The sequence below is a fragment of the Epinephelus lanceolatus genome, chromosome 23 (genome assembly GCF_041903045.1).
Source record: "Epinephelus lanceolatus isolate andai-2023 chromosome 23, ASM4190304v1, whole genome shotgun sequence".
Lineage (NCBI taxonomy): Eukaryota > Metazoa > Chordata > Actinopteri > Perciformes > Serranidae > Epinephelus > Epinephelus lanceolatus.
Window position 1 is genome coordinate 19,106,945 of NC_135756.1, and position 27,954 is coordinate 19,134,898.

At 39.5% G+C, this 27,954-nt stretch overlaps 3 protein-coding genes across 6 annotated transcripts; 1 reads left to right on the forward strand and 2 right to left on the reverse strand.

The window, feature by feature from the left end:
* Nucleotides 1-5,137: 5,137 nt before the first annotated feature.
* LOC144461783 (uncharacterized) lies at nucleotides 5,138-15,861 on the reverse strand. 3 transcript variants are annotated; one of them, XR_013490415.1, is made up of 4 exons: nucleotides 15,607-15,861; nucleotides 12,556-12,656; nucleotides 9,014-9,088; nucleotides 8,717-8,930 (listed from the first exon to the last, which is right to left on the reverse strand). XR_013490415.1 is itself a non-coding variant. In XM_078165329.1 (3 exons), the coding sequence occupies exons 1-3, from the start codon at nucleotides 15,707-15,709 to the stop codon at nucleotides 6,265-6,267; spliced, it is 351 nt and encodes a 116-aa protein (XP_078021455.1). In that variant the 5' UTR covers nucleotides 15,710-15,861; the 3' UTR covers nucleotides 5,138-6,264. The 3 variants fall into 3 exon arrangements, 1 of the variants encoding a protein (XP_078021455.1); XM_078165329.1 differs by lacking the exons at nucleotides 8,717-8,930; nucleotides 9,014-9,088 and adding an exon at nucleotides 5,138-6,411; XR_013490416.1 differs by lacking the exon at nucleotides 12,556-12,656.
* A 1,574-nt stretch (nucleotides 15,862-17,435) lies between these two features.
* On the reverse strand, nucleotides 17,436-21,285 carry LOC117248995 (dnaJ homolog subfamily B member 9-like). Of its 2 annotated transcripts, none has more exons than XM_033614286.2 (3): nucleotides 21,148-21,285; nucleotides 20,602-20,843; nucleotides 17,436-18,861 (listed from the first exon to the last, which is right to left on the reverse strand). In XM_033614286.2, exons 2-3 carry the CDS (start codon nucleotides 20,816-20,818, stop codon nucleotides 18,377-18,379), a joined length of 702 nt encoding a protein of 233 aa, XP_033470177.1. In that variant the 5' UTR covers nucleotides 20,819-20,843; nucleotides 21,148-21,285; the 3' UTR covers nucleotides 17,436-18,376. The 2 variants fall into 2 exon arrangements, with proteins under 2 accessions (XP_033470177.1, XP_033470179.1); XM_033614288.2 differs by lacking the exon at nucleotides 21,148-21,285 and adding an exon at nucleotides 20,956-21,083.
* Nucleotides 21,286-22,141: 856 nt separating this feature from the next.
* On the forward strand, nucleotides 22,142-26,544 carry LOC117249105 (THAP domain-containing protein 5-like). The gene is made up of 3 exons (XM_033614497.2): nucleotides 22,142-22,329; nucleotides 24,850-25,036; nucleotides 25,128-26,544. Exons 1-3 carry the CDS (start codon nucleotides 22,244-22,246, stop codon nucleotides 25,863-25,865), a joined length of 1,011 nt encoding a protein of 336 aa, XP_033470388.1. The 5' UTR covers nucleotides 22,142-22,243; the 3' UTR covers nucleotides 25,866-26,544.
* The last annotated feature ends 1,410 nt before the right edge of the window (nucleotides 26,545-27,954 follow it).

The window sequence follows — 27,954 nt, forward strand, 5'->3', positions numbered from 1 at the left end:
ATATTACACACTGTCAAAACTATTCAAAATGGGCTTAAAGGGATAGTGCACCCAAAAATGAAAATTCAGCCATTATCTACTCACCTGCATGCCAAGGGAGGCTCTGGTCAAGTTTTAGAGTCCTCACAACACTTACGGAGATCCGAGGGGGGAGTGGTTAGCAGCACAACTGCACACCTAATGGCTGACGACAACCCAGATTAAAATATCCAAGAACACAGAATTGAAACCAGAAATTATCTCCATACTACTCATCCGTATTGATCCAAGTGTCCTGAAGCCCCGACATAAAAAGTTGTTTGGAAAAACGTCATTTGAACTCTGTTTTTAGCCTCATTGTAGCCTGTAGCTCTAACTGCCTCAGTGTACACTGCGCTGACGTGTGAGCGCTTGCACGAGGCCGTGAGACATGGGCACCGCCTTCATGTGTGTTCACGTGCCTTCGCTGGGATCTCCATAAGTTTCATTTTTGGGTGCACTATCCCTTTAAGAGAGGTAAATGCTGACAGAACTTTGTTTCATTTGTTATGGGGTTGCTATAAAATTAAAGATGTCTGGTTTGGTATAACAAAAGAGGCAATGAGCCATGCTAGCATAACTGTTCCTCTCACACCAGTTATGTATACTGGGAGATTTTAACAATTTGAATACGGTTTCATTAAAGGATAAAAAGGTCTTCCTCGCTCTATGTATGGTCACAAAGAAAGTAATCACGAATAACTGGATTTACTTAAAAGCACCAACGGAGAAAGAATGGATCACTGAAGCAATAGAAACTATAAACTTGGAAAAAGTAGCTTTCAAGTTGCAGAATGACACAGAATATGTTGAAACATGGACACCAGTGAAAAATTATTTAATGTCAAAATGATTGCATGTAAATGAGTGTATGTATGTCTGTTAGTTTTTTCCCTCTTTTAAACCACTAACTCGGTTGTTCTGACAGGGTAGGCAGGAAGGTGGCTAGGACTGGGTAATAGGAAAGGTGGCTAGGAAGGGGAAGTAGGGTAGGCAGGAAGGTGGCTAGGACTGGGTAATAGGAAAGGTGGCTAGGAAGGGGAAGTAGGCAGGGGGAGTAGGCAGGAAGGTGGCTAGGACTGGGTAATAGGAAAGGTGGCTAGGAAGGGGAAGTAAGGTAGGCAGGAAGGTGGCTAGGAAGGGGAAGTAAGGTAGGCAGGAAGGTGGCTAGGACTGGGTAATAGGAAAGGTGGCTAGGAAGGGGAAGTAGGGTAGGCAGGAAAGGTGGCTAGGAAGGGGAAGTAGGGTGGGTAGGCAGGAAGGTGGCTAGGAAGGTGGCTAGGACTGGGAAGTAGGGTAGGCGGGAAAGGTGGCTAGGAAGGGGAAGTAGGGTGGGTAGGCAGGAAGGTGGCTAGGAAGGTGGCTAGGACTGGGTAATAGGAAAGGTGGCTAGGAAGGGGAAGTAGGGTGGGTAGACAGGAAGGTGGCTAGGAAGGGGAAGTAGGGTAGGCAGGAAGGTGGCTAGGACTTTCATATTACCCAGATGTGAACCCCGGTCTCCCGCGTTAATGCCTGTAGCCCTAACCACTGAGCTATCCTTCCGCTACACATACAACCCTTTCTCCAGGTGCATTTAACCTTTTCATTTGGGCTATGGACTTTAAAATAAAAAAGGGATCGAACCACTGAACTCATGATTCCCAGGCAGGCCTTTAACAGCCTGAGCTATTCCACCTCACACTTAAGCTGTGTTTCACGGAGGCTATCACCTTCTCCTCTGGACAGGGGACTTTAAAATTCACCTGCCCTGGATAAGGATTGAACATTCAATTTCACGACCTCCAACCAGTGCGCTAACAGCCTGGGCTACCAGGCCAGAGACACTTTGTCTGTGTTCCTTACAACATTTAACTTTCTCCCTCATACATTAGCTTGTAAAAGAGACTGACTGTTCACCTGAAAATTGAACCCTGATCCTCAAATCATCAAACAAGTCTTCTATCACACTGAGCTAGTGAACTTGCCAGCTCTAGCTGTTGGAAGATTTTTGGTCTCATCTTTGGACAAAGGCATTCAAAAGCCAGCTGTTAAGGTGTCCTAGTAGGAGGAACTGGAGACAGCTGTTCAGAAGGCTGGCTTTCTGCTTTCAAGACATAGGGTAAGAGAGTTTAAGCCTATCAACATTATCATTATAAGGATGTTTCCAATCTTGACTTGTCCTGAGGGGGACATGAATACCAGTATTAAATTTCATGGCAATCCATGCAGTACATGGAAATATACAGAGAAAAATCACACACTTCATTTGGACAAAGGCATCAAAATTCACTGAGCATCAACTAGTATTGAAACCACATCAGAATTTCTAATCATTCCTCTAACACTGTGAGCTGTTGAATTAGCCATCTATTCTGTCTTTCCTCTGAGTTTTGTAGCTCAAAACACTTTAGACTGTTAGACTGAACAGTTATTTTCTTTCTAGCTACGTCTGCCCAAAAACACAAGTCCTTCAAAAACTTTCTTATAAACAAGTACAAATGGAGTGTTTTTTAATTCAGTATTTGGACTTGAATGTGCAACTTAAGGAATTACAAAGTTCTGTTTATCACATTGAGCTACCTTTCTGCTACACATCCTGTGATCAACCTCATGCAGAAAAAAAGTTTACCTTCATCAGTAATCTGGTTTGGACTATATTTTCATGTAAACAATAAAATGACACATAAAAAAATATATATATTTTATTGCGAAGTCAGGAGCTGATAGTTGACTTTGGGGAGAAGCAGGGATCTTAATGTTAGGACAGGTCCTAAGTGTAGAGGGTGGATAGCTTAAAGTACTATGGTGTCCACACCTGACCTGGGTGTTGCACACTGTTCCACCTCAAATGCTTGAAGAAACTCCAGAGATATCCAATACAAAGGAATATATAGTCTCACACCATAGACAGCATCCTGATGGGGATCCTTGGTACGGAAACAGGCCCCTAATCATACACATATTTATTATTGCACTCTTTTTATAATGCACAAACTAGAGGAACTGAATTAACATCACATTTCACTGGAATTGTACCTTATATAATAACACATGACAAATGCATTGACAGGAGAGCACAGATTATTCCAATCCATACTGTGGAGAATTTTCCATGGAAATATTGTAACTTTGGGTCTGTGGCAACTCCTACTCTCTCATGTTTTTTTTAATGAAGAAGCCCCTCAATTTAAAATATTTTGTATGTTTTCAATATTCAACATGAAACACAGCAGCTGATGATACAGAGAATACATTTCCTACATCGGGGCTTCAGCACAGAGATGTTCCTTCAGGTGGTCTTATGATGCTCCTCTCCTTCCCACATGTCATCCATTGACACTACATATCCAAAAATGACAAATACAAGCACCTCTCTTAACGTGTAACATAACTAAAAGCTGTCGTCAAAATCACACAACGATAAACTTTGAGAAAATGTATAGCTCGATCTAAAGTTAGCACTAACCCTGGTAGAACTGCATGTTAATTTTTGGACTTGGACTGTCCTGAACACTCTTCCATTGCTCCCACAATCAATGTAAACACCAGTCCACTTGCTACCATCTATACCATGAAACGGAAAATAAATTCATCAAAATTTGAGTCGCACACATTCAAATCAAACTTTTATATTGAAATACAAAGTTTACACTGATAAATTATTTTTCATCTCCTTTATTTGTCCCTAGTTCTTCAGATGAATCCCAGAGTCCAGTTTTTCATTCTGTTTTTGCATCATTGTTAATAAAAGCTAGTCACATTGCTCTTTGACTGTCATTTCTCTTAAGAAAATCTGCACACATACCACGACTGTTTATCACATTTTTATGACATACAAAAGTATGACTGTTTTGATCACATTTTTATCACATACTGTACTATGACTGTTTTCATCATAAAGATGTGATATAAAACAACACTCATAGTATAGTATGTGATAAAAATGTGGTAAAAACAGTTATAGTATGTGATAAAAACTGTCATAGTATAGTATGTAATAAAAATGTGATTAAAAACAGTCATAGTATAGTATGTGATAAAATGTGATAAAAAAAAGTTATAGTATAGTATGTGATACAGATGCGATAAAAACAGTTTCAATTTTGCCTCTGGTTATCTCCCCAATAGATAATGATGGGATTTTGGACTTAATCATGCCTTAAAAACAAACATCTTCCCTAAGTTTTGAAAATCTTTTCAGTTACAAGTTCAATGGCCCATTTAGCATGAAAGAGTGTTAGCAATTACTATTAATAGTCCTTCCATTGAATGTTTGGTCGAGTATGTAAAACACAAGAAAAGAATGATATTACTGTTTCACTGTTAATTTGTACACAAGATCCAGTAAGACACCAAAGTAATAAGTAGAAATGACAATAGTAATAATTACATTTAAAAAATACATATTTCTCATGGACTAATGTACAACATGCACAGCTACCTTTTTGAAACCAATGTAGAAATGACCAGTCTAAACATTCTGTTTAAGGCCTACTGCATCCAGGTAAGGACTGTTCAGGGAAGATTCTTCTGGTCAAAGCTGCCCAGGTATAATTTTTGTCCCTTCATTTTTTTAAACTTTGAACATCTATGACTTGCATTTTGTTTTGGCAGGCTGTTAGGTTACACGAAAGCTTGATATGTGTCTTTGGAAGATATTCATAAATACGTTCTAAAACTGAGATGGCTGTCTAAAAAGCGTCTATTATCCGTGAAGGCTAAAATAAGTTTAAATTTGGTGCAAAAGTGAAAGAATAGTTGCCGTCTAAATCTCACCTAGCTGTTTTATCAACGCCATTTCAACGGGTGGATGTTTAAATATATACATTTAGATGATGTTGAAAAAACGGCTAGGTGAGATTTAGACCGCTACTACTCTTGAATAGTAGCGGTCTAAATAGATGTCTATTAACTGTCTAGGCTAAAACAAGTTTAAATTTGGTGCAAAAGTGAAAGATAGTAGCCGTCTAAATTTCATCTAGCTATTTTGTCAACATCATCTAAATGTATATATTTAAACATAATGCCCGTTGAAATGACGTTGAAAAAAACGACTAGGTGAAATTTAGACGGCTACTATTCTTTAACTTTTGCACCAAATTTAAACTTATTTTAGCCTAGACGACTATGCACCATTTAGATGTCTTTTAGACTTCTATTACACAGTAAATTGCTCAGTGGGTACAATTTTGTTGTACTTGTACAATGACATAAAGATTCAGATTCTGATTTATTGCCCAGTTTAAAACATTTGTTAGAAATGTAATCAGAGTAATCAAATGTCATAAGTTATATTACTTTGATTATGTAATGTATGAACCTTAATGTGAAACTCTCCTGGTCTTTAATTCTCTCAATCACTATACTGTTTAATTGGTACTACAGTTACCTTTGAGCTGTAAAATCATTATTATCATTATTAATATTATTGTTTTTTTCCTGACAACTTCTGACTATTTTGTGGTTAATCTCTTGGTTTTATCTGTTTTTGTTTTGTTTTGTTTTTTAATTTTTGTTGTGTATTTTTCTTGTGTTTTGGTTGTATTTTGTTCCTTTTTGCCTTGACTTTTTAGTTACACATTTTAATCTATGATGTAATATTTGCTTGTATGGACCCCAGGAAGAGTAGTTGCTAGCTTGGTAGTGACTAATGGGGATCAAAGGGAACTCCTTTGAGCCTGTGATGAGGTTGTGATACAACGTGAGGAGGGACCTGCACAAGCAGATCACGTTGGTGCTGCTCAGTGGACAGTTCAAGTTTGTGTCCACCATTTGCATAACTGGACTTGGCCTCTTGGAAAAAGAGAAAAAGGAAAACATGAGTCACAACGTGATCGGACTAATTAAAGCTGGTTCATTTCTGACTTTAAAACAGTTCACTTCACAGCAGGTCTTATTGTGGAAAACCTTATTTACATGTAAGATTACTCATGTGGTACAAGCCCAGAACAAAATGAACTCTTCCTTGTATTATGAATGCTGAAAGTACATGTATTAAACTGCTTCAAATACAATCCAAGTTCATTATTTGCAGTTTGTTTTTTCTTTGCCACCTTTCCTGGAGGTCTTTTTGGGAGGCTTGCTTTCACCACCTTTGTTGGTTCTTGAGGTGGGGTCTCGAGGCTCAGGTTTATAGCCATGTGGGGTCAGTAGGATTGGGACCCTACGCAGGACAAGCCGTGGGATGCCGTGGCTGTCTGAGTTTGGGATGAGGTCAGGGATCCAGGTGTAGTGTTACTACAGATTGTTCTAAAGATAAAAACATACTCAGTCAGAGCCAGAGACAGGCTCAGATCCAGGTGACGAACCATCCTGGGAGATTGGTGCGAGGGCCCTCCGGAGGATGAGTCGCAGGCTGTCGGGCCAGTTGCGATTTGGAACAAAGACGCTGGTCCAGGTGTAGTGCTTGTCAATCTGAAGGTTAAAAACAATGTTATAGAACAGTTAAGTTACATTAATGAATTAATGACTGTACTGAAATAGAATTTACCTTTTAAAAAACAAACAAACATGACTGTCCCATTTTACCTGAACATGTCGTTGGAGAGATGTAGTGGTTCTTGATATGTTTGAAGGCCCAAAGTTTCTAAATTATTTTATTAAGCAACATATTTTCTTTATAGACATAGAGCATAGACCATTACAAGTTCTACAGGTCAAACTTAATGTAGTACTCAAAGTTTAAGGTGTTTTTTTTTTTTTTTAATCATCTACCATAAAGTGTCTCAAATGACCTGACTTCACCCTGTACAGACTGAGTCACAGCTCTGAGTCCACTTGGAAGGCTGAAAAGGACCAAGTGTGGAAAAACACCCATAGTTATATACTATGTACACACTGCCATTTATACTTTATATACTATGGCAGTATGTACATAGTATATAACTTAGGGTGTTTTTCCACACTTGGTCCTTTTCAGCCTTCCAAGTGGACTCAGAGCTGTGACTCAGCCTTTTTTGCGCATATGTGAACACTCCAAGAGAACTCAGACCCCTCTGAAGCAAACCAAACGAGTTTGGTTAGTTTAAAAAGGACTAAACCTTGGTCACAGGTGAAATGAATCAGATGTTTTAAGGTCATGGGGGAGGGGGAAGTCATTTTTAGCAGAGGTGTAGGAATATATTGTTCTTACCATAAGCAAAATAGAGCATAAACAATCAGGATGATTTCACATTAACGTTCTCATCAAGTCATCAAGGTGACCTACTTCTGTCTATCATTCTGCAGTAAATGGGAACATCACCCTAACAGACTTAACTGTTTTGGACATTCACATGTATAACTAGATTCGCACATCCATGTGGGACCCCCATGGTACAGGAGTGCATCCGGCAGCTTCACAGGGGCGTTTCTAGTACTTGAGGACATTGGGGGATCAGGTGGATCCTCACCAGGGAAACAGTTTGATAAACAAGCTCTATTTTGATGCTTTTCAATGCACTCTGGCGCATTATCTACAAAGTACATGCCTTAAACATTGAAAAGTTGACATGTAACAAGTGTTGTTTACTCACTAATTGTGAATTGTTATCATGGTGGTGGACTGTAACTTGCTTAAATACAATTTTGAGGCACTTTACTTGAGCAGGCCTATTGCCATTTTATGCAAGTTAATCGGCTCGTTCAAGATGAACTGCGCCTTGCCTGGAAAGTATATGAGAGCAGGCGGCTACAGCAGGGGGTGGTGACATAAGGCTGCGGTCAAGTCAAGGAGGTTGTACCCTTGTACAGTGTAACTGACTTCAAAAGTCATTTCAGACTTTCAAGAGGACAAGTGGAGGTAGGCTTATCTAAAGCATGTCAAGGCCAAAGTATTATCACTAATAGTTGCTTGTTATTTGGATAATTTTCTCTTCTGTTAACCTGGACCTTATGACCACATCAGGACCTTTCTATTCAAACACACAACAAACAAAACCACCCATGTCAAACAGTGTTCTTGCCCGTCTATGGACTCTATCCAACCAAGAGTCATATAGGGGTGTGGCAGACAGATTCAACATCTCTAAATCTACAATGTCAACCCATCTCCATCAGTTTTGTTCCCTGGTGAATTCACATCTGTCATATCACATTTCATGGCCCACAGAAGAAGCAATACGCTCATCTGTTACAGTTTCAATCAGCCGGATTTCCAAATACAATCTGTGCTGTGGATGGATGTCACATTCCCATCATAAAACCCCACTGCAACAACCCCATAGCCTGTTATAACAGGAAACAATTCTATTCAGTCATCCTCACCAGCTTCTGTGATGGCGAGCAGTGTTTTTGCCATATTAATGTAGGTCACCCCAGGAGTTGGCATGATGCGAGAGCATTTCGACACACAGATGTTGGGCGGCTATTAGAGGAAGATCACCAGGCCCTGGTGCCAGAGGGAATGCACATCAATGGCGATTCAGCACATCCTCTGTTGCAACATCTAATGAAGCCCTACAGGGATGATGGGCACATAAGGGCCAGGCAGAGGCACTTCAACAGGAAGCTGAATGCAGCTCATGTGGCAATTGAGCATGCATTTGGGATTATCGAAATTCAGGAGGCTCAAATGCAGGGGATCTCGGAGTATCAGTGGTCCCCAGAGGTAGTCATTTCATGGTTGTGAATTTGAATGAGCCAACCACTTCTTCCCTTTGTGGAGTGTTTCAGTTTAAACATGTTTTCAGTTTCTTCCCAACATATCAAAAAGACATAAATTTCATTTGTGTGTCTGTCATTTTTATTTGGTATTGCTTTCTTTTAGTAAGTCAATTATTTGTTCTTGCTGCCTTCCAATGTCTTTTAATTGAGTAAGTATTTGTCCCATGCATGAGATCATTTTTTTTCTCAGAATCTCTTCTCTCCTTCAGTCTCCTCCATCTTGCCAATTCTGGCCTCACGAGTGACTCCAGAGCAGCTGTCCTCCGCTCAGCATGGGACTCATAAGTGTCCTGAAATGATGATTTAGTGGTTGTTAAATCGTCTGTGTCACGTTGTTCAGGAGTTGACCAACTGAGTTCAGATGAAGTCTTACTTGGAAAGAGTGGTGTGGAATGATGGTGCCTGGTGAACTCCCCACCCTGGAGCCACTAAATATTTCATCCATTTGCTGTACAAAAGGAGAACATTTCAGTTAAAGTAAGAGAAGCACAAGTTTGAATGTTACTGGGGGTGGTGGAAACTCTGGGGAGTGAGGCCGAGCAGCGTCGCTTGGTTGATAAAAAAGGTAGAACCACTTCATTTACTGAAGTATCTGTTTCTTATTGTATTTTATTTATTTCTTGTTTTCAAAAGATTGAGTGCAGTAGCCTACAACAGTTTAGGGTCCGACATTAACGGTTGCCCGAATGCCCGAGGCAAGTAAAAATATCCGGCGGGCCAGCAGTCCCTGCGCAGACATGCCCGATCGGGCAAGCAGCACCAACTCGGATTTTTTATTTTTATTATTTCTAATCGCAGGGCAGGAATTATACCACGGCCAAACGGCCAGTGCCGTGGAGTCCCCGGTGTGTGGCCGTAATGTCCCTCCTACCCATACGGCCAGTGTAGCATGCCCTGTGTTTTATGACAAACAGCATAGCAAGGCTACGGCTAAGTTAACATAACGTTACTGACACTCCGAGACACATGCACACACACATAACGTCACCGGACAGCCTGTCAGTCCTTAGCCGCTAACGTTAGCTCATGTTAGCACAGTTACCACACAGAAACTTTTACAAAGGGTCATAATGTGCTTCTAGTGACTGTCAAATCGCCAGCAAAAGATGTTTACACTGCGTACATGGAGATGGGACAAAGATCCTCTGAGAAGGAAGATGGTTCACTCTGCTCTGCCGCCAGGAACAAACTGGGAGGCAAAGATCATCTCTAAGGAAGACGGCTCACTTTGCTGCAGGGTTCACCAAAACGTTTTTTTGTTTTTTCTTTTAATAAATTGAACACACATTAAAGAACATGCAAGATTCTGTAAGGAATTAATACATATAATACAATACAATAAACATTGTCTAATTAAATGAAGGAAGAGGATTTTTTAAAGGCAAATAAAATATTGGGAATTTATGTAAAAATAAACATACAGACATATGAATAATTATATAATTAAAGATATGTAGGCTATGTTAGGTGAATACACCTGTCAGTGACCCTGACCACTGGCATTGGCAAAAGAACTGGAGTTGGTCCCCGGATGCTGCACTGCAGCGGCCCACTGCTCCCAGTGTATACAGTAGGATGGGTCAAACACAGAGGTCAAATTTCGTTTCAATGTATGTTATGTGCTGAGAAAGGACAATAAAGAATCTTCTTCTAATAATAATTTCTTAACTAGGAGATAACAAAAGAATAAAGAGATTTCAAAGACTTAAAAAATGAGGGACATGAATCAAAACAACAAAAAACAAGATATATCCCCAGTCATGCACACCCAGTTTTAATAAACTCAGTGCTGTTTTTCAACACATATATTGTTTTGTCTTCATTCAATGTAATTAGCACATATTGTTATTGCACCATTTGTTTTGGCCTTGGTGCCCCACATTTTGGCCGTGATGTCCCAATAAATTTGTATTTATCAAAGGCCAAAGTGGCCTTGCCCTAAAAATGACTTAATTCCAGGCCTGTAATCGTGTATTTCCTCTCCTGTTTCTGTCCCCGGAGGAGCCAGTTGCAGTGTGCTGCTTTTTTATGTGCTGCTGCCTCCATTGGCTGATCATCTCTGCTGACGTAAGATATAAGTTATGAGCGAAAATATGCACCACACAGCCAGAAAAAGAACCTCTTAAGCAGGGCAAGTAAGAATTTAGATGGGGCAAGTAGATTTGAGAAGTACTTGCCCGACAGGGCAAGTAGGAAAAAACCTTAACATCGGACCCTGCTACTACATTACAAGATATTTTTATATATTTAACAGGAGTGTTTTTTAACATGTTCAATAAATGCTGTTCCAAATTCAAAGACATAATCGTGTAAATAATCGTGATTTCAATATTGACCAAAATAATCGTGATTATGATTTTTTTCCATAATCGAGCAGCCCTACTTGAAAGTCTCCTGCAGCTCTTATCTGAAAAAACAGCTCTGGTAAAATAACTGCCCTCTACATTTGTCATGGTAAGATGCATCATATATTTCTTTTTACTCACCAGTTGCCAGTGTCTCAGCAATTTCTCTGCTTCCGTGTAGTTTGACAGTACTTTTGTTATCTTTGAGGTGACCTAAGACACTATGCATGGTTGCTGGTCAAAACCAGGTTCTGCAGGTGTCTTATATTTTTGATTTGTTTGTTTTTTTATTTGAGGGTTTTATTTTGAACATAAAAAAAGAAAAGAAAGCAACAACAAAAGACAATGAAAGGTTTGTTCAAAAGAGAGCGGGAAGAGGTCGAAACATATCTAATCCCACCCCTTCTCCCTAGTCGTTTGGTTGGTTTGTATATGTTTGATGTGTGGTTTCCAACTGATTTTCTCATCTACTATCACCCCAAGGAATTTATTTTCATGAACCCTTTCAATCTGCACCCCATCTATCTGTACTTGTTCATTAATCCTGCAATTCCCAAATGACATTTTTTGTTTTATTTAAGTTTAATGATAATGTGTTTCTGTCAAACCATATTTTCAATTTGCTCATTTCCTTAGTGACTCCCTCCAGTACTTTTAAATTCTCCCCAGAACATTAAATATTCAAATCATCAGCAAACACCAGCTTCAATACCTGTGACACCCTACAAATATCATTAATATACAAGACTAGTCCATACCCATTGAGTACATCATACCATACCATGACTTAGTCATAACAAAAATTAGGAAAAAACAAAACAAAAAACATTCAGCCACAGGGGGAGCCACAACGATCGGTCGCATTTTAGCCATTTTTCTGTTGTTAATAGCGCCACCCAGTTGCCAATTAGAGTTACTTTTCTCCAGTCACCTTGAGGCATCCTGTTCTACATATCTACCAAGTTTAGTAAATCGATATGGCGGTTAGGCCTAGATAAGAAATTAGCTCTCTAGCGCCCCCATTTTGTTTGATGGGGTCAATAATGGAGGGGTCCCCTCAGATTATGTGTGGTCATATGCCTACAAAGTTGCATGGTGATGGGTGAAACCCTTGAGATGTTATACACCTTTATGTGATGAGCCACGCCCTCCACAATATTCATCACCTTATAGAAGCTCAGTTTTAGCAAGTTTTCCAACTTTTGCCAAGAGGGAACTTTAGATATTGGTCCCTAGATTATGTTCCCCGAGTTTCATGCAGATCGGTCAAACTTCAAACTTTCACTCGCATTTGCGACTAAAAATAGGTCTGTGCGAACTGTAAAAAATATTTAGGGGCACATGTGCGCATAAAAAAGCCGAAGCAGCCTATATTTTTGTCAATAAAAAAATATGATAATCTAACCACAAATGCTGGAGGAACTCCAGCCGCCTTCCCTCTTCCCCGTGTGACACGGTTATGGGCGGTCTTCCAAGCCACTGTCGGCACAATGAATATAAGTCCCACTGTCGGCAGGGTGGAAATAAGTCAAAGTGTGGTGGAGACGAGGGACCAGGAAAAGCGGTGTACCTCCGGGGAAGCCTGCTCCGTTCTCCCGGCAGTTAGGGACCGTTCGCCACGGTACTGCTGCTGGGCAGGGTGGAAATAAGTCCTGCAGAGTTTCAGAGGACCTGGAGAATGTTTTAGGATAGTAATAACATAAGATAATCATATTGCAAAGATAATATATATAAGACAGTAACATTAAAAACAAAATTAAATTGCAATACTTTTTCAAAACTTGATGATTTTACCTTTCTGTACATTTTGTATACAAATTCATTAAATAATTTTGCTTGTAAATGTCTATTTGCATCATGTTTATTACGGAAAACACATTATTTGATCAATTTACATTGTGCCCCTAAAGTTCTTTGTGTGCTCCTTACTTTTTCAACTTAGGAGCACATGTGCTCCTTGGAAAAAAAAGTTAGCGTCAAGCCCTGTAGGAAGAGATCAATTTTTTTTTTTTTTTCAAAAAAATCAAAATGGCGGAAAATCTGTATAACCAGAAGTTATGGGTTCTTGAGGCATATTGCTCCTCATGAGGAGAGGCATCTCTGTGCAAAGTTTCATGTCTCTACGACATACAGGCCCATTCAAAGTTTGCAATTTCAATCGGTTGCTATAGCGCCCCCCCTTTGGCCAACTAATATTGCTTCATTCGCGTTCTCCCTGTACTGTAGACTGTAGACCCCTCTGTCTGCTTCTCTTTCATTTTTATAAAAATGTATCAAGACTTTATTCAGCCTTCAGAAGTGGTTTTATTTTCACTGTAACAACTTCCCCCAGTTTTAAAAAGCTTCTCTTTTTTTTTTTTAGATAAAAACAGCTGCCCACCACAGCTATGAAAAGGTTAAGAACAATGAGACCGTAAAATCATAACAATGACCTGAAAGGTGCTAAAACTCTCCCTCCGAGGGGGACTGCAGATAATTCACTGTTGGATCATCAGGATGACAATTGATATTGTACGTATTTGTTATGTTATACTATCGTTTACATACGTTAATTGTAATTTTTCTACTCTATATGTTCTTAACTGTTGCAGTACTTTGCCTTTAATTTTATTTCCTCTTAATGTTCATTGTGTGTTTCTTGCACACCGTTTGGTTGTAAGTGGAAACCTTGGTATTAAACCTTATTCAGATTCTGACTAACTGCTACAACCGTGTGGCAAATATGCTAACACATAATGGGAATTACCTTTAAAGCACTGAAATTAGTGTCACAATCATATTATCTTAACAAATGATTCTCTCTCTCTCTCTCTCTCTCATTGAATTTTTATACACCTCACCTGTTTACATTTTACAGAAGTTGTGCATAATAATTGAGGGTGTGGCAGCTTTGAGTGAAAATCTGTATAACCGGTTATGGGTTCTTGAGGCAAATTTGTTCCTCATGAGGAGAGGCATCTCTGTGCAAAGTTTCATGTCTCTACGACATACGGGGCATGAGATATGCCCATTCAAATTTTGCAATTTCACCTTTGGCCAATTGATGTAATACTGCTTCATTCGCATCCTCCCATGACCCTCTACCACTGTGCCAAATTTCACACGGATTGACCAAGTCAGTGAGGAGAAAAACATGGAACAGACACACACACAGACAGGGTTTTCATCATTATATAGTAAGATAGTAAGATAAACAGTTTAGGGCCCAACACTGACCCCTGGGGGACACCCCAAACAATGTCCAAACATTAAAAAACAAACATCACCCAGTGTAACAAACTGCTGTGTCTTCTGTAGATAGCTTTAAATCCAGTCTGACACAATACCTCTGATGCCGTATCTTTCTAGCTTTTTTAGTAATATATCATGGTTGATTGTGTCAAAGGCTTTCTTAATATCAATAAATATTCCAACTGCATATTTCTTTTGCTCAATAGCATTTGTGATTTCTTCAATTGCTTCTATTATTGCTAGTGATGTTGACCTGTTTGGTCTGAAACCATATTGACTGTCAGAGAGTGTAATTTGTGCTTTACTATGAATGTATCCAGTCTATGATTGAAGAGTTTTTCTAGTGTTTTGGAAAATAAAATTCTGAAGTAAGGAGACATGTCTGTAGTTGGTGAAATGATGTTTGTTCCCAGTTTTGTACAGCGTAACAATTGTACTCATTTTGTTTGGAAATGAAACAGTTTGAAAATATACCCAATCACACAGCAAAAACTATCACACACCTGCTTAAAATAAAGCAGATTTCTTGTGTGGAAACCCATGACAACTGACAACAGATTGTGTCACATCACAGTGATTGCTCCATGTTTTGATGATTCTGCTGATGATGTAATTCAAGAATGTGCTCCTTCTATTTTACAGCAATCGTTCAGACAATAACCAATAAATGTATCTGAACTGAACTCTGACTCAGTGTGAATAATTATTATAATTAGCTGTTACTGCTGCACGTTATGTAGCCAGAGAATAATGGCTACGTTGCACATAAATTCCACTGTATTAATCATCTCAATGGGTGTATGAGATGTTGTTAGTGATATTTAATATTTATTCTAACAAACATAACATATAGAAAAACAAACCTTGTACCAATTATTTGGTCGTACTTTTGAAGTTCAATGTTTCACACAAAGTGGAATTTCCTAAAACAACATAACTACTTTACACATGCGTCACAAGTCTTTGCGCTGCTAAATACTTCAATATTAAAACAGTTCAGTGTTAATATACAATAATTTTCTTCTAACAGACTAAACCTGTGATATATTGTAGATTAAACTACCCAGCTGTATATATAGTACCCAAAATGAGCTCAGCTGTTATCCACTGCAACATTTAAGTGATGAACACATCAATGCATCCATAAGAAATCAATCCAAGGTATATTATTGTTATTAAATGGGCCATTCTACATACTGTACTTGAGTTTTTCATCTCATGTTACATTCTGCTTATACTGGTTTACTTTACAAATTCAGATTCTTGCACACAAGCCAGATAAAAAATATGGTAAAACTTCAATTAGTGGCCCGGGCTATGCTTAACTTACTGAAATCAACAGGCCTATATTTGGGACAGGCCTCACTGTCTTTGGTTTAGTTTTACTCACTGTTTGAAGATCCAGGTGCTTCGGTTGGTTTAAGAGTTGCAGAATGACGCCATGGACCGATTGTCTTGACTGTCGCGTTCAAAAAAGACAAGAAAACAAGCATTCCCCAAATAAACAGGCCTTTACAAAAACAAAGTTCAAATCAATGACGTATTAAACGACTTCATCAAACAACAAAAACTAATATTAACCGAAAACACAGCGGTGAACGACTGTAACCCCCTTGGCGTCTTCCACGTGCCACACCCGCTTGAGCACACCTGCCTTTAATTAAAGCTTCCTGAGACGCCGAACGCAAGGTCAGGTGGTGCATTTAAGTGACTCAGAACAAAATAGGAAACTAGGGCTTGCTAGAAACGGCTCTTCCTTTCACACAAAACTGTTGCCCAGCAATCAATCGAATCAATCAAATTGTTTATTTGGGACAGTATGAATATTACTTGTTTAAAAATTGGATTAATTTGAATGAAAAAAACCCTTTGATTCTTTTGATCAGAGGACCCTTAAGGAGTAAAGGAATATGAATAACTTACAAGGCAATCAAGCAATGGACACGTAATTTGAGGTAGCCAACAACTTGGTTTTATACATTTAAATAACTTCTATAAAGAAATTAACTGCTCGGCAACCAGACCAGGGGCCACATTCACAAACATTCTGAGAACACTATGAGAGACCCCCTAACTTAGACTAAAACTACTTTTAGTAAGGAGTCCTAGCTTAGGAGTGATGTAGGAAAGTCCTCAGAGCACCTCTGAGCAAGGAAGGGACAGAAGCTTTTACCTCAGTGAGGAGCTGTGGTTGACCCCATTGCTAGGTGTGATGCTTTCTTTTAACCGGTGTGATTGGTTGTCAGAGACAAGCCTTTTGTGAGCCTGCAAGGTGTGGACACCCAGTGGAAATGAAATGAACTGCTGACTGTGAAAGTGTTGACATTGTTAGTGTGATCACTCTGCTGATGGAAGGTTGAGACACACAAAAGTCTTTTTCCAGTTATTCAAATAGCTTAGCATTGTGATAATTTTATTTCTGGCGTTATTTTGTTAGGTGGGAAATGTGTGCATATCCCAAATAAGACCACACATATTATCCCTGCACAACCTCATCTGTAGCATTTTATTTACTCACTGTCATTTTGTGTTTCGAGAGCGTTTCTCCAACCTCTTTGTGTTTCCACCATTTTCTCCTCTACTTAAAAAACTGTTAAGCCGGGGTGTCGGTGGCTTAGTGGTAGAGCAGACGCCCCATGTACAAGGCTGTTGTTGAATGGTCGTGACCTTTGACCCCTCTGTCTGCACTGCATTAAAAACCAACATGATTATATAAAGAATATTACAACATGGGCTCATGAACACTTTCGAAAACCATTGTCAGTAAACACAGGTCGTCACTAGGTCTACAAATGCAAGTTAAGGCTCGACCATGGAAAGTGAATGCTGAAAGGTACATACAGGTTTTGGAGCAACATATGCTGCCATCCAAACAAAGTATCTTGCTTATTCTGGCAAGACAACGGCAACACACTTCCTGCATGTGTTATAACAGTGCAGCTTCATAGTAAAAGAGTGAGGGCACTAGACCTGCCTCCCACTGAGTATGTGTGGTGAGTTATGAAGCACAAACTACAACAATGGAGACCCAGAACTTTAGACCAACTGAAGTCGTATATTAAGCAAAAATGGGAAAGAATTCGACTTTCAAAACCTCAACAGTTCGTTTCCTCACTTCCCAAACACTTAGAGAAAAGGTGATGTCACACAGAGGTAAACATGCTCCTGTCCAAACATCTTTGGAACATGTTGCAGGCATTAAAGTCAAAAGGCAGTCAATTTGCTTTTGAAACTTTTATTCATTCTCCAAACATTATGCAACCAATCTACATTCAGGCCACGCTCGGTGCGCGCACACACTCACACACTCACGCACACACACACAAAGTGCAGACATAAGATAATGACATGAACACAGCACCATCTGTGACAGATAGGCAACATGAAGAGCAAAGGTGCTAAATATTGCACATTACGATCAGTTGAGGAAACTCGTCAGCCCGCTCAGCTTCACTGGCAGATGGCCGCAGGTTCTCTTTGTTTTGAATCGTCATAACAACTGGTTACAAAACAGCTGAGAGATTACACAAACTTCGCCTGTGGCTACCAGCATTTGTCATGGGGCTGATGTTGACTTCCTGCGCTGACTGAGTGAAGGTAGATATGACTCTGTAGGAAGAAACTAAAAACGAGGTAACAGTTGATAATGGCCGACATGCGCACATCTCAAAGCTCCAAGTGCTTTGAATCGAGAAACTAATTTTTGCTTTAAGCTAATGAATAAAAACCAAGAGAGGAAATGCACAAGTGGTTTTACATTAGCAAAAGTTGCAGAGAGCACAGTAATATTATGGTCTGAATAGCTACAGAATAAATGTTGTGTGGTGTTTGAATAAATCTTATTGCCTTGTTGCTCTCAAAACAAAAAAGTTTTTAACTCAAATTATCTTCTAATGTTCGGCCACACCTGAGACTACGAGATTGTACCATCATGAGTAAACATAAATGTGGCAAGCTAAATGATGGACGATGCTCTGAGCAATAATTTTGCGTGAGTTATTGCTTGAAAGCAGCCCTTTATCAGGCCAGCTTGGATATTTGTTCCTAGAGGAAAATTACATACAGAAAAATTACAAAAGCCACACGAAACCGTTCTCTATTCCACCAGGTGATAAATTAGCATCAAAGTCCAAAACCACAACTAAACAGCCAGCGGTGTCTCAGGAGCAGTCGGTGAAGGTGGTCACCATGTTGCCCCTCCGCTGGGTCACTGTTCTGCAGTGCTGCTTCCCCGAGCCGTGGAATCTGCCTTCAGTCCTGGAGCCGTGCGCGTTAAAGGAGAACATCTTCTCCAAGTCCTCAAACATGTCGTCAAAGAGTCCGCCGCCGAAGCCCCCCTGCTGGAACTGTCTCCTCTGTCTATTCATAGTGTCCCGATGGGCCTGGAAGTGGCTGTCAAAGTGTCTCTTTTGGTGGGCCTGGGAGTGGGAGTGGGAGTGGGAGTGAAAGTGGTGGTGTTGCTGTCCAAAAGTGTCAAAGTCTTTGAAAATGTCATCAAAGTTGAAGGACTGGTAGTGCTGGTGGAAGTTGTAGTCCCCTCCTCCTCCTCCTCCTCCTCCTGCTCTGTGGCCCTCCCCTGGTGACGGGCCGTGGCCAAATTGGTCGTACTCCCGCCTCCTCTTATCGTCTGATAGCGTCTCGTATGCTGGTGGAGACAAGGACGCATTACATCACTTGCTGTGCTGGTTGCTATGACACTGCTGCTCAAAACTTCCTGAACATTTTTCGACAATTTAAGTTCAATCTGGAGTAATTATGGAGGACGGGTAATAATACAGGAATAAATTACAGAGTAAATAAATACTGAAATAACTCACAAATGCATCAATAAAATAAGTGCAGATGTAAGGACCTCCTCGCTCATTCATATACAGACACAGAAATGCATGAACAAATAAATGCAGATGCAATTATCAACTTGTATTTTTCCATTTATAGATGTATGTATGTATGTATGTATGTATTTCTAAATCTATTTATTTTGCATCTCAGCATTAATTTAATCTTATGCATTTTTTAAATCAATATATATTTATTCCTGTATATATTTATACATTTATGGATTTATTTCCATGTTTTGCATTTATACAGTTATTTACTTATTTGCATATTTATTAATTTATTTATTTCCATTTTATGTATTTATTCCATTTTTCATTTATACATTTATTTACTTATTTCCATATTTATTAAATCCTGTATTTATTTATTTCCATATTCGTTTATTTCTGTATTTATTTATTTCCATATTTATTTATTTTTGTATTTATTTATTCCCATATTCATTTATTTCCATATTTATTTATTTTTGTATTTATTCGTTTCCATACTCATTTATTTCTGTATTTATTTATTTGCATATTTATTAATTTATTTATTTCCATTTTATGCATTTATTCCATTTTTCATTTATTTATTTATTTCCAAATTTATTTATTTATTTTTGTATTTATCTATTTCCATATTTATTTATTTCTGTATTTATTTATTTTCGTATTTATTTATTCCTGTATTTATTTATTTATTTCCATATTTATTTATTTCCATATTTATCTATTTCCATTTTATGAATTTATTCCATTTTTCATTTATACATTTACTTACTTCCACATTTATTTATTTATTTATTTATTTATTCCAATCTTTATTTATAGATTGATATACATATTTATTTATTTTTTTCCAGTCTTTGGTACATTTATTTAGTCATTTCCATATTTATTTACTACTGTATTTACTAATTTACTTATTTCTATATCTATTTTTTCGAGTCTTTATTTATACATGTTATCCACTTATTTTCATTTATATATATATATTCCTGAATTTATTTCCATATTTATTTATTTTTTCCCAGTCTTTGCCAATACATTTACTCATTTCCATGTTTATTTACTGCTATATTTATTTATTGATTCCAGGCTTTATTTATATATTGATCTACTTACTTCCATATTTATTTATTTTAGTCTTTATTTATACATTTATTTATTTACTTATTTTCATGTTTATTTATTCCTGTCTTTATTCATACTTATATTTAGTATGAATAAAATACTAGACACCTATAGTAAACGACAGATGACATGGCCGGCCCATTAGAGGAGTGAAAGTGTGCTAATGAATGTGTGTAACCTGTCAGCTGTCACCATGACAGCATGTGTCACCTCACATCAGACACAAGACAGGCCATGACTGTTGCTGGGAGTGTCTTAGGTAACTCCTTTTATAAACCCACTGCATCAGGAAAAGCTTGCACAAACAATACACAATATGTTGTCTAACCTACCCATTTTAAATTGGACCATCACTTTACTTAATCTATAAATATATCCAGCTTTTAAACACCTGTTGTGCAGTTGCCCTACATTGTGGACACACTCACCCTCAGCTATCTCCCTGAACTTAGCCTCGGCGTCTGGGCCCTTGTTCCGGTCCGGGTGGTACTTGAGGGCCAGCTTGTGGAAGGCTTTCTTGATCATGCGGTCGGTGGCATCTTTGGGGACCCCCAGTAAGTCGTAGTAGTCCCTCTTGGCCAGGATGAACTCAGAGATGAGCAGGATGTGCACCGCTAGCAGCAACGCTGACTGCGCTGTGGCCATACTGCTGGTTTCGGCACCTTAGCGGCTGTGAGGAGAGCAGTTTAGCTCGGTTAGCACATAACACACACCTCTCACACACAGAAAGTCTTTTAAATCCCCCAACTACCCAAAGAACAACAGGAAACAGGCTCAATTACCGTGCTAGCGTCACCTGGTTCAACAAAGAGGCGTTGGACTCAAGAGAACTCACTGTTATGGTGGAATAATGGCGAAACTTACACCAGCTCTCCCTTTAAAAGCTCGTTAAAGCTCCTCTGTTCTTTGTTCGCTAATGTAGATAAACTATCTCGACAAATAACCTTAATACGTATCAAAAAACGAAGTATTACCTGGAGACGAAGTCGAGTTCAGCCGCAGGACACGTCTATCAGCTGCCGACAGCCTCCAGCTGATGTGAAACGAAAGCTAACAGTTATTGACGAGCCGCATTCCTGAGCGGTAACACCACGACTCGCAACGCCATTGGTCCGTTTCCCTACACAGTGACTCCGAGCGCGGTGATTGGTGGAAACAGTGCGCACGTGGAGACTGAGGATTGTGTGGAAAAAGAATACAAGCAAAGCAAGAGGATGATCTGTGTGTACTTCCGGCTTCGCTTTGCTATGCTATTTTGGCATTTAGAGTGACGTGTGAGGCTTAAATATGTTTTTTAGCCCATTATATTGTATTAATACGTTTATATTTTTACTATTCCTAATGGTTTGTGCATTAAATAGGTGGTTAATGCTTTGGTTAAACATGTATGTGCATTCCTACTTTATTTAATTTTCTCCACAGAGTTGTGCAACTGTTTTTTTTCTTTTCCAAACCTTTATTTGTCACAATAAGGCATATATATTCATGAGATAGATTTGTCTCAATATAGACCTTTTTCACGGCAGACATTTTGACATGTCAGTAGGAAAAACAGAGGTGTATCTAATGACATTAATGATACTAGCAGGCAAGGTCCTGGTATTGAGCCATGTTAGTGAAAAAGGCCTATCAATTGTGAGAACAGATTAACAGTCTCTGTGTTAATGTCTAATCTGTAAATATAAAACACCCTCCACTAATACAAATGAGATGTGGAAGCTCACAAAGCTATCCATAACAGAAACTACAACTCCCACAAAAGTCTGTCTTAAATCTTTTATAATACACTTTTTAGCTGAATATAATTTATGAATGAGTTTAACATACATTTCTTTCACTTTATAAATGATAAAGTATTGACTGAGTAGGAGCCAGGCCTTCTTTTATACCATATTGTCCAATATATGAGACGGTCCGGTAACTATCTTGATCCGTAAACAGGGTGTGCGTCATCTCCGCTATGAGCACTACAACCCGGAAGTGACAGTCTCATGAGCTGGTTTGTGTTTTTAAAAAATGTTAGCTACAAACATGAGCGTGTGAAGGGGTTCATGTAGTTTGGCTGCAGACATGCCGCGGTACTGCGCTGTCAAAGTCTGCAGGAACCGCGGGGGGAGCGCGTCGAGACAAGACAACAAGAGAATCAGCTTCTACCCGTATGTTGTCTGTTTGCTTTCTGATGCGTGACTGAGTTTACATGTTTGTTTGGTTCAGCTGCAGAGGCTTATTTACTGTTATCCTCAGTATCTTTGGTCTTAGATAATAATAGCAGATAGCAGGGGCAGTCAGATAATAGCAGTAGGATATAATGTAACGTTAAGTCATGGTTACCTGCCTGGAAAGGGGAGAGTGTGACTTAATTTAATCAGGAAATCAGATTGAGATTATGATCTCATTTAGGGACTGTTCTTTATTTATCAGGGGAAGGGGTCGGTTTGGTGTGACCTTTTTTTTTTCTTTTTCTTTTTTGACCTTTCCTGAAGATATTTTCTCTTGAGCCTCCCTGAGTGATTGGCAGAAAATACATGACCTTCCCTCCACCATAAATTAGTGAATAGATTTTTAAAACTAACCTTTTGATGTTTGAAATCAATCAATTAATTATAAAAATGGGAACTGAGGAAACACTACCATAAATGGGGAAACACCAGAGGTAGGATAAAAACTCAAAATCAAAAACAATTTTAAATCAGTCAATAGCAAGAAAAACAGATTAATAAAAATAAATGAATTGATGAATACACAATTATAATAAATATAAATGACAATAAATAAAAAAAGATATAAAGTTCAATTAAAAGCCAGGCTAAAAAGGTAGGTCTTGAATTGGCTTTTAAAAACATCAACACTCTGTGGCCCTCAGGTCCCCAGGCAGGCTGCTCCATAGACGTAGACCATAGTTATGAAATGATGTCTTACTGTGGGTTTTTGTTCTGACTTTGGGGATGATTAAGGCGAGCGGTAGTGATGGGCAAATGAAGCTTCATGAAGCATTGAAGCTTTTCATCAAATTGGTTCACTCAAGGGCAAAGCTTCTTGATGCTTCATTTGCTCTACTAAGCCATCTACTGGACAAAAAAAGCTATTACAATTAGTAGTTTGTATATATACTTTTTAAACTGAATTGAATAAATCTACTCTCCATTATAGTAACAGTAAAGATATGATGCACCTATATTAATATAGTGTGTATTTTTAAAGATATATTTTTTGGGGGCATTTGGCCTTTAATGGACAGGACAGGGAAGCGTGAGGGGGGGAGAGAGAGAAGGGGGGATGACATGCAGCAAAGGGCCACAGGCTGGATTCAAACCCGGGCCGCTGCGGCAACAGCCTTGTACACGGGGCGTCTGCTCTACCACTAAGCCACCAACGCCCCAATATAGTGTGTATTTTTTACACACTATATTATTTTTGTATTATTGTATTTTGTAGATTTAAACCTTAACTTTTTGAAATTACAATGGTCACACTCTCCAAACTATCCAAACTATCCAAACTCTCAACTGTCAAAAACTCTCCTCTATCACAACCACACATTTTGAATGAAACCTATGGGGTTTTTTGGCTGTCAAATACTCGCACCAAGATCTGAACAACTTCCCAAACCAGTCACGTGGTACAGCCGGCCAGCGAGGCTTCGGACGTCACCAATGACGTCACTCATCTGAAATGACACAAGCCTCGATACGCGCATCGCGGAAACACTTCCTGGATTACTCGACACACGCTTCGAAGCCTCGGCACGGCAAGTCACATCACTAGCGAGCGGTTCATATGATAGAGGCTAATGTGATCAAAAAAGGTAGGACTTAGACCATTGAGAGCTTTAGAAACCAAAAAAGGGATCTTAAAATCAATACTGAAGCACACAGTAAGCCAATGCAGAGACTGTAAAAGGGTGTAATGTGTGAAAGTTAAAGTTGAAGACAAAATGGAGTTTAAAAAAAGCCTGTTTATCATTCATGTCATGCATGCTGGTAATTCAGTTATGTTTTTTTTGTATCTGTCAGAAGAGTTTGTCACACATGATGTGCCCAAGGACCGTTGGAAATTTTAAAATCCAACAATAATTTCTGTTTTTTACAGTTTCTGGCTATGGAATAGTGCAATTTTGATGATTTTTAAAATGGCATGTTTTCTTCAAAAATTGCCAATAATATAAACACGAAATATAATCATTTAGATATGTATGCCCCTTCTCTGTGCTTTAAAAATGATTTCACATGACTCCCCCTTTCTTTCACCCTCGTAAATAATGAACATTCCCTTACAGGCGAGAGCTGAGTGCAGAGTAAAAAAAAAATTAAATTAATAATAATAATGGTGATGACATAAAACTATTATAACAAAATAACAAGGATAAAATATACACTCTAAAATATATTTGGTGTAGGTATGAAGAGGAATAAAATACAAGCATGATATATTCATTATTTTAATTTCTTTTTTTTTCTTAATTTTATATACTTTATTAAATACAAAAATAACAAAAATACATGTAGATATGTAAAATTTACATTTCTGTAGTCAACTGCAAATGTCTGCAATTTGATAAACTTTATATATTATAGCACCTTTAAAAACACAGTTACAAAGTGCTGTGCAATAAGACTAAACACATTTTAAGACAAGGAGAATAAGACAAATTATTTATTCCCTCTCTCCCCTGAAAGGTTTCCCCTGCAAGACAGTGCCAGGCTTCAGAAATGGGTGGACAACATGAAGCGGGAGGAGTGGACCCCGAGTCGACATCAGTACCTGTGCAGCGAGCATTTCACAGAGGACTGCTTCGATATCCGATGGGGCATCCGCTACCTGAAGAATACAGCCATCCCGACCATATTTCCCTCCAATGAGGACGTACGTATCTGTCTTGTTTTTCTGTCTCAGTATTCATCACAGTTCTGACATGACGCTTGTGATTGACCAGATTTATCTTCCTTTATCTCAGGATGCTGAGACAAAAGTCACCACCTTTAAAAGAAGCCCCAAGGTCAAACCCAGGACTTTGGACAACGAGCCGACAGGATCGGACTCTCCTCTCAGCAAGAGGCCGCTCATTTTGAGCAGGACGTGCAAAAAGGTCCAGTCAAGCACAGTGAACGGTGTTGTCACCGAGCACACAGAGGTGATATCTGAACCACCTCTGGCCTCGGACCGCATCATCTCCTGTCATTCAGACGTCTCAGAGATGCAGACTGCTACCTGTGACAGTGGAGTGTCCTGCCTCGCACTGTCCCCACGTGATAAGCCCCAGTCTGAAGAGCCGGCCGACTCCATTGTGACTGTGTTGTGCTGTGAGTCACTGGGCTCTTTCTCCGATGGCGAGGAGAATGTGGATGCAGCCGCCCTCCAAGCAGCGCTGGGCCAGACTTTTAGCTTTATCCCCATGCAGACGATCAAAGACGAACCCACAGGCTGCTTTTTGGAGGAGAGGGGACCCAGTGAGGGGGAGCACATTTCTGTGTATGAGCACTCGTACTGCAGACCGGACACGGACAGAGATCAGCTTTGGAGTAAGATCTTGAGTTTGCATACAAAGGTCTTGGAACTGGATCGCAGGGAGGAGAGCACGGTGGCCAAAATCCGTGCTCTGGAGACTGAGGTCGCCCTGCTGAAGAGAGACGGGGCTGTTTTTAAAGAGAAGCAGAAGATTTTAGAAGATTATATATCATCCATGTTGATCTGATTGTAAAAAAATAATTACAGGTTATGGACTCTGGAGTGAGTTCTTGGGCATGCATGGATTCTAATCGTCACCATTGAGTCATTTTTGCTGACATGTTGCACACGCTCCTGTATATAAAGCACAAACTGTGTCTTCTAAAACTCTGTTGGTACTCAGTGGTCCACGACATTGCTCTCAGTATGCCTTTTCCCACAGATGATATTTTGACTTGTCACCGTAGCAACAGCGCAGGTGTAAATAATCAGATCAGTGATGGTCGAATTTCATTTCGCCGCTTTAATTTCAGGTTTCTGGTACGGACCTCGTTGCTCACTGTCACTCTCACAGGAAGACTTGAATAGAGCAGAGCCATCGTTAATGTGATCAGTAACACCTGTGCTTTTTGTGCTGTGGCAATTAAAAATGCCTGCTGTGAGGAAGGCCTTTTGTATTTGTATCTGTTGTTGTCCACATGGTGGCACTGTACGTCTGTCTTTACAGGAAGTGATTGTCAGTGGCTTGTTGCTATGCATTATTAATACATGTCTGAGATTTGCTGACACGTGTTTACAGTTTTTACATGATTGGATCTCAGTGGTGATCAATACATTATGAGAATTCATTGGCTCATGTCTGAAACCTTTTTATTTCCTTGATGTACAACTGGCTTCACCCACTAAAGGACCATTTTTATAGTTTCTCACCACGTGTTACCTTGAATTTGTGTGTCCTACAAGTGTTTTTCTTGCATACCTTTATCGTCTGTATCCAGCGTACGTTCAGAGCTTGGCAAGCGAACACCTTTTTTCCATTGTCACTCTTTGCCGCGCCAGGTCACGCCATGCCGTGCTGATTTGTGTTTCCATTGTCAGTTTAGATGGGCCGTGCCACGCCAAGGTTAAATTAATAAACTAAAAAATGAACGGAGAATCCAAAAAAGGTCAACACCCTTCATGAAGTTAAGTTAAAGGGGACCACGTGTAACAACAGCAAAAACGTATGAAAACATCTGTTGACGAACTCTCACGATGGGTTCCAGGGGCGATTGCTCTGATACAACAAGGGAGGCTGAACTACCCCCTAAAATTTCATAGAAGAAATGGTCAAATATGCACTATTGAATTTACATTAAAATAAGAATTTACATTGCATTAAACGTGCGCTAGGATGCGTTTCACATTATGCCTATGATGTTCAAACATCAGCTGTTTCTCACCAGTTTTCAAATGCCACCTCCCTGTCATGCATTCTCGTGTCAGCACGGTGGACGCGGAGCCTCCAAGCATTCCTGTGAGACAGCGCTGTGCAGGTTGTTTTCATGCAGCAAAGCCAGACGGTCATTGGATAAATGCTTTTTCTTTTTACTTTTAGTAGATACTGCAGCTGCTCTTGTAAAGTACATACTGTCTCTGCGGCTCTATCGATGTAACATATCGTCCACTGTGCGGAGGATTGTGGGTCAGAATAGCCAGAAAAGCATGCTGGATTGCATACTGCAAAATTGGGCCGGATGTAGCAGAACATCCTGGTATTTTTGGCATATTGCATTCGACATACTATGTATTGGGACATACTAAATCTTTCTCTGGTATACTATGTAGTATGGTAGTATGGGTGTTGGTAAGCACAGCCAGTCCTGGGGTTGCTCCCTGAAAGTGGAAGATTCAATGTTTTGGTCTCTAAATGTAGCTGCAGAGTGAGCGCTCTTCACTTTCATGCTGCTCTCCAGGACAGGCAGCTGCAGACACACACCCAGGGTGAGTCTCAGAGAGATGGAAGCAGCTGCCCAGAGGAAGAGGCTTTGCCCGGTCAGGCTCCGAGATGGCGTTACCTTCTGCCTTCTGCTTAGAGGTGGTGAATTTACAACTCGCAGCAACTTACCACGATGCAGTCTTTGGCTTTTGTTTGATATTTAGCGTCGGCAAAAAATATTGTTGCTGATCCATTGTTAGTGCCAACTTGGCTTGTTTAATTTATGATGCGAACGTGTAATAAATATGGTCCCTATTTACCTCAGTTCACAAAGACTGGTTACCAATTGTGGGTGAAGTGCTCCTTTAAGTATTCCATGGTATGTACTGTGCGTGACTGAAGCAGCTCCTGCCTGCTG